This window comes from Sebastes fasciatus, chromosome 18 (assembly GCF_043250625.1).
Source record: "Sebastes fasciatus isolate fSebFas1 chromosome 18, fSebFas1.pri, whole genome shotgun sequence".
Classification (NCBI taxonomy): domain Eukaryota; kingdom Metazoa; phylum Chordata; class Actinopteri; order Perciformes; family Sebastidae; genus Sebastes; species Sebastes fasciatus.
The window spans coordinates 26,024,915-26,031,763 of NC_133812.1; the positions used below are offsets into that span (position 1 = coordinate 26,024,915).

The 6,849-nt window shown below is 39.7% G+C and overlaps 2 protein-coding genes across 2 annotated transcripts in view; both read left to right on the plus strand.

Moving 5' to 3' along the window:
* Positions 1 to 5,000, plus strand: nek2 (NIMA-related kinase 2). Its single transcript, XM_074614756.1, has 9 exons — positions 1 to 185; positions 1,581 to 1,798; positions 1,922 to 2,162; positions 2,294 to 2,376; positions 2,461 to 2,587; positions 2,685 to 2,913; positions 3,826 to 3,880; positions 3,977 to 4,053; positions 4,327 to 5,000. The coding sequence occupies exons 1-9, from the start codon at positions 93 to 95 to the stop codon at positions 4,530 to 4,532; spliced, it is 1,329 nt and encodes a 442-aa protein (XP_074470857.1). The 5' UTR covers positions 1 to 92; the 3' UTR covers positions 4,533 to 5,000.
* A 1,424-nt stretch (positions 5,001 to 6,424) lies between these two features.
* Positions 6,425 to 6,849, plus strand: part of slc30a1a (solute carrier family 30 member 1a) — a 10,641-nt gene continuing 10,216 nt past the window's right edge. Inside the window, exon 1 of the mRNA XM_074614755.1 lies at positions 6,425 to 6,849. This exon is cut by the window's right edge and continues 492 nt beyond it. Coding sequence (XP_074470856.1) covers positions 6,759 to 6,849 — 91 coding nt within the window. The 5' untranslated portion in view covers positions 6,425 to 6,758.

The following is a 6,849-nucleotide window of genomic DNA, read 5'->3' on the forward strand; positions in this document are numbered from 1 at the left end:
GAGCAAACGCTTCCGGTTTAGTAAACTGACAATAACAAACCGGGAGCACGACGACAGACAGACAGACAACCAGACAGCAGGAACAGTAAACGATGCCGTCCTGTGTGGACTACGAGGTGTTGTTCACTATAGGAACAGGTTCCTACGGAAAATGCCAGAAAATAAGACGGAAATCTGATGGAAAAGTGAGTAAAGTTCACGTTTAAACCGCTGCCCACCTGTAAGCTACCTGTAGCTAACGGTTAGCTGCCCGGGGCTGTTTGTTGTCGTTAAACCGTCAACGTATAACGGTTACTAACGGTCACTAACGGTTACTAACGGTCACTAACGGTTAGTTTCAATTGATTTAACAGCTAAACGCTGTTTGTGTGTTCAGGCGTTTTAACCAGGAAATATTAAACCTTTGTTCATATTTTTAGCATATTATTATTATTATTATTATTATTATTATTATTATTATTATATATGTATATTTTCTTTCTTGCCAGGAGGTAGATGAGAAGATTGATACCACTCTTTAATATGCAGCTCTCTAATATGCTTAAAGACATTTCCACTATAACTTGATGCAGAGAAGGCATTAAGTATTATTATTATTATATACAACAACTTCCGTCCAAAGATGAATCAAATGGTGTTGGGACCCTTTTATTGCACTCAAAGCCAGTAATTTAGGGTCAATGTGCCCTTTCCACACATCACAGCAGGGTGAACACAGGTGTAACTAATACAGTTGATTATTGTCACAGTCATTCCAGTGAGCCAAGGCCCTGGCCCTCCTAAATGGAACAGGGCCATCATTAATGTGATTAATTACACCTGTGTTTACCTGGTAATGACATGTCGAAGTGGCTGCTGTGAAAAAGGGTGAATTAAAATGAGTTACTTCTGTGTCTGACACCAAACACTGACAATAACCTGATATTTTCAGGTGGAATTTAATTTCATTCTCACTGTGCAATATCATTTTCCACTTGTGCAATTGTGTTAATAGTCTGTTTATTGTCAATACTGTATATACTGCTCCTATTTTTATACTTCCTTATATTTAAATGGTTCATATTTTGCTACACTTTGTTTAGCTCTTTTTTTACTGTGTTAGCTGATGCAGCTTGTTTTTTGAACTATCCCCCTTTGCTGCTGTACACTGCACATTTCCCCACTGCGGGACTAATAAAGGAATATCGGATCTCTTATCTTAACTTAAAGCAAGACTATGTAACTTTTGAAACAATAATTACCACAGTGTCTCTCTTACTTAAAAAGTTAAACTTGTAAGCAATAAAACGCTGCATTGCTCTGTTCAGTATGCTCAGGGGTTTTACTACTACAGCCTTACTTTGTCTGGTATGACCTGTAGCCTATGGAGGCTATTGTTGGTGAACTTTAGACAGATATTGTTATGTAACTGACTTTACAGAGTCAGTTTGCTGACTCCTCTTATGCTCCTTTTACACTACGGTTTATCATTTAGTGTAATCCTGTAATTGTCATTCATTACCATACATCATGAATGGATGTATGAATTCAGATTTTTAAAGCTCTATCCCGGTTAATATAACCCCCTTTTTGTTTTGTAGATCCTGGTGTGGAAGGAGCTGGACTACGGCACCATGGCGGAGAGTGAGAAGCAGATGCTGGTGTCAGAGGTGAACCTCCTGAGGGAGCTCAAGCACCCAAACATAGTGCGGTACCACGACCGCATCATAGACCGGACGAACGCCACGCTGTACATTGTCATGGAGTACTGCGAGGGCGGGGACCTGTCCAGCCTCATCACCCGCTGCATCAAGGAAAGGTGATCCTTTAAGTCTTGAAATACACAATGTGCTGTGTGTTTATGTGCATTGTAAGATGTTTGGGTTATCTGTGCTTCCTGACAGTATCTGCAGAATTAAGAGTGTTTTTTTTACCATGGCAGGCGTTATTTGGAGGAGCAGTTCGTCCTGCGGGTCATGGCTCAGCTCATGTTGGCTCTGAAGGAGTGCCACAGACGCAGTGACGGCAGAGCGACGGTTCTTCATCGAGACCTGAAACCGGCCAACATCTTCCTCGACATCAAACAGAATGTGAAGCTCGGAGACTTCGGCCTAGCGAGGATCCTGAACCACGACACCAGTTTTGCAAAGACATTTGTCGGGACACCTTACTACATGTCTCCAGTGAGTTGGTTAATCCTGCTGGGTCTGAGCTTTTTCTTGCCAATCTATATTTTTATTTAGGGAATATTTGGAACATTTAACCTGATCTCTTGACCCTCCTACCACAATCTGTCAACAATTTTTCTTCCCAGGAACAAATCGACCGGATGTCCTACAACGAGAAATCAGATATTTGGTCACTGGGATGTTTGCTGTATGAACTCTGTGCATTATCGTAAGTTTTCTAACTTGTCTGCTTGAGCTAATTTCCGTTTGTTGGCTGTGAATCTGACATATTCCCTGGTTTTCTTCTGTTTAGTCCTCCGTTTACTGCATACAACCAAAAAGAGCTCGCAGAGAAGATCAGAGAGGGGAAGTTCAGACGAATCCCGTACCGATACTCTGAGGAACTGAACACTTTACTCTGCAAAATGCTCAACCTGAAGGTTAGAAATGAATTATTTTGTCAGGAACTTTACTTGTGCTACCAGCTTGTCCGTTTGTGTTCATGTAGTTTAGTAATCTGTGTTTCTTTGTTGTCAGGACTATCTGCGGCCCTCTGTGGAGTCTATTCTCCAGAGCAGCCTGCTGGCCGACGCAGTTGCTGAAGAGCAGAGGAGGACACAGGCGCGATCCCGAAGGAGGTCGGCCGGCTCTGACTCCAACAAGCCAGCTGAACCGGCAGTCGCCTCTGCTGCAGAGCTCAGACTCAGGGAGCAGGCGCTGAGAGACCGAGAAAAGGCCCTGAAGGAACGTGAGGAGAGGCTGGAGCGTAAGACTCTATTTTGTCTCTTCTTTGTGCCACACAGACCCACATCTGTGTGACAGTATGAGCCCTGCTGACCTGCAGCTGGGCTTTACTCAACCTCCAAAAACATTATGTTTTGTGAAAAACATTTTGTATGTCATTCTTCGGGGGTAGAAAGTATTGCATTGATATCTTTTTTAAGTGATTGGGGGATCGATTGACTTTCCTTTTTTAAACTCATCTTCTTGCGCTAAGGCCTATATCAGGGATTCTCAAACTTTTACAGTGGGGAAGATTTTCCAAGGACCCCCTCTTAATCGTAACACCGATCAAGCATATGTTTACAAGCATTTGTCCTCTTGGAACTATTTATATTCTAAAACGTTTCAACCTCAATACTTCAGACCTGTTTTATAGTGATAAACAGAAACACATTTAAATTTCAATCACGTTAAGATAAGATGAGATAATCCTTTATTGGTCCCACAGTGGGGAAATTTGCAATGTTATTGAAAGTTAATACCACTTACTGTACCTCTAAACAGAGGGTGCTTTTATTCAAATTGCATTTGGACTCATTTTTACAGCATTTATAGCCCACATTTCAAGTAATTGATCTTAAAAGCTTTTAACAAGACTGGTGTAGTCTTAATAAATCCAAATCTTTAAACTTACCAGTCCAAAACTGACTTTTCAATATGCTTGTTTTATTGGCGCAAATGGTCCCCATCTATAGATTTGCACTTTTTAATGATACAGCACAGTTTTATAATTTATAGCAAATTGTTTCATGGACCTCTTGACAGAGTGCCCGGACCCCTGGGGTACCCCGGACCCCACTGGCCTAAAGTATGTGGAAATAAATGTCGGTCACACGGTAAGTAAGTGCTACAAATTCCAAAAATAAAGGTGTCTTATTTTGTCCCTTCATCGCAGAAAGAGAGCAGGAGCTTTGTGTTCGTGAGCGACTATCAAACGAGAAGCTTGCGAGGTAAAAGTTTTTTTAAGGCTTGAAATAAAACAATCAATACTTTCTAATTTTGCTCATTCTACAATGTCAATCTAACCAACTGATCTGCTGTTACAGAGCAGAGAGTTTGCTGAAGAATTACAACCGTGTCCACCAGCAGAGGGACCTGTCAACGTTCTACAGCAAAGACATAGGTACGGGAATGAGACGGAGACCTCTGGACTTACTGAACCAAGAGGAGAACTGAGCTGTGTTTTTATGGGTTCATGCTTCTGTTTGGAATGTGGATGACTAAAATCAAGTTTATTTATTGTTTTTTAAATCATGTAAATTATATTTTTATACACCAATAAAGAATTATTACAATCTGGAATCCAGCTGTCATGTTGGATTGCAACGACTGTTATAAAAGCTGCCTGATGATATAAAGTTGATCTCTGTTAATCAGTGGCTCCTTACTGTTTTAGATGTGGAGAACTTCTCTCCTGGCAAGAAGAAGGTCCACTTCGCCGGTGAGAGCAAAGAGAACCAGCGGCCTGACGTTCGTCAGAGCGTGACATCCCAGGAGCTGATTTTGAGGAGGCTGCAGGCGGCCAAACTGCGCGCTCAAACACTGAGTGAAGTGGAGAAGACCTGTCAGTTCAAGAGCAGACAGATACTCGGCATCCGCTGATCATACAGATATATTACTGTCTGACCTGTGACTGCTATATGGCAGCTTCTGAATGCTGGGAGTCATTATAACTGGATGTAAATTAAACTTTATTCATATGATAATTCAGTAGCTGTGATGGTAGCAAAGCCAAATAATTTAATGCTGTGTTTTGTAATGTGGATGTTGTGTCAGAATTTGTTTTAGTTTGTGTGGATGTGTTCATTTTGTTGAGCTATAGTGATTGTACTGTGTATTCTTGCTAAATATATGTAAGTTTTCTCATGAGCTGCTTAGAAGTAGACATAAAAGGGCAGATTGTTTGGTGACTTTACAACAAAATGTAGAAATGTGTGTGGTGTAGACACAAGTGATAATAGAATATATATGAGGAATAACTCCTGAACCTGTGATGCTAATGAACATTTGAACTATGCAGAATGAATGATTGAAGTTTTCTGATTAAAAACTACTATTTATAAGTATAAATGATTAAGATATACTAACATTATTTATCCTTAAGGACATTTTCTGTGCCAAAGATGCTCAGTATGCGTAGTAAAATACATATGTACCATTTATATACATACTATATAATAAGTTTGTCAAACCAATTAATCAAAACTAATTAGTTTTTCATTTCCATTACAATTACACTACAAATGCACACACGTGTTTCATCAAGATAGATAACTCCCACAAGGGGTCATCAGTTTACCATGAAGTCAGCCACTCTATTGAGAGACTTCTGTCAGTACAGGCAACACAGCATTAATCCTTCACACCTGAAACTCATTTGTTCTTGATTAATAGCAGATAAGTGGGTATAATTAAAAGGAACATTTGTATTATATTATGGTTTTCTTCAATAGTAGGCCTCCAGGTTGTAGTTGATTAAATTAAAAAAGGATTAGATAGGTTTCTAACAATGAAAGAAAGGTCTAATTATTTACAAAGATACAACTGTTTGGTTTAACACCATTAAATCCTATTGAATGTATTTTTTTGTTTTAACACCAAGGGGGAACATATCTATCACACTGTCAACAGCAAAACATTATATTCTCAACAATAAAACATATATATATGGGGGGTATTTAATGCAGACAAAAAATAAAATTAAACCACAAACCAATATATATATTTTTTTAATTATGTCTTTATTGTTTTTTTGTTATACAAACATCAGCATTATTATGCAATATATTCAATACAGGATTTACTTTAACAAACCCACCTGCTCTCTTAACTTTTCCCTTTCTTACAGAGCCAAAAATCAGTATACAGCTTCACAGTATCAATCATACAATTAAACAGTTAAATGGCACCTCTAACAAAATGAAGATACACATAAACAGAAAATAAATATATAGAAAATAAATAATAAATAAAATAAAAATATTTTGAAAAACAAGAATCCATTCCCTTCTACCACTATTGTGAATTTTTACTATCCTATCTTAATTATTCCTCCTGTAGAAGCTCACCAATATCACTATTAAATGATTTCCATATTTCCTCATAAACACAAACCAATATTTGAACATAGATATTTAAATGAGGATATATTGAAATATGTTGCCCTTTGTTTCTCATCTTCAGTGATGAGAAACACTCTAAATTAATCAATTGAAACGGGTGAATACGGTATTTGCATTACATTTGTGTTGAATATCTTAATAGATAAGCTTTTTCTAACTGAATACTACATAGATTTTCCAGACACGTTCATGTAAGTTATCGCGAGATTTCAGCTGCGGGTTAGCGTGCGTAGCAACCGCCGTTGTCTGGCTCGTTCGCTCCGCCTACTTGCGAGACTTGCAAAATTCGACCAATCAGATTCAATTCTGTGCCCTCTCAGCCAATAGGAATCGCCTCTGGGGGCTGGTGGGCGTGTCCTTATGGAGAGCCGTGTTCCGTGTGGAAAGTTTACCGGCTCGGGTGCAAAGTTTCAGCCGTCTGCAAACCGAACCGGAGCTCGTCGTCGGTTAAACGTATCTGGAATATAAGCGGGCGGTCGACGACGACGGTTTCATTTAACACGGTAACTAAGTGTTTAATTTTACCCGGTTGTTTGTTTAAAGGAAGTATCCTGAGTGATGCTGCCGTCGCTTCATCACAGACGCTGTTAGCATCGACCGTATTGTCTCAGCTAGCTCAGTTAGCTCGAGAGCTAGCGGAGAGCGAACTATCGAACGTCGCCGCGAACTAACTCGCCTGTGAAGAAGAAGAAGGAGAAGGAGGAAAATGGCTTGCGAACCGAACCGCGCCAGGCTGCTCTGCATGCTCTCCTTGACTTTCGGGTTCTTCATCGTGGAGGTGGTGGTCAGCCGGATGA

Bases quoted from the DNA above. Each gene is read 5' to 3' on its own strand.
- nek2 (XM_074614756.1), top strand. From the start codon at position 93: ATGCCGTCCTGTGTGGACTACGAGGTGTTGTTCACTATAGGAACAGGT. The intron at 2,377-2,460 runs GTAAGTTTTCTA...TCTTCTGTTTAG, and splicing joins TATGAACTCTGTGCATTATC to TCCTCCGTTTACTGCATACA. The intron at 3,881-3,976 runs GTAAAAGTTTTT...CTGCTGTTACAG, and splicing joins TCAAACGAGAAGCTTGCGAG to AGCAGAGAGTTTGCTGAAGA.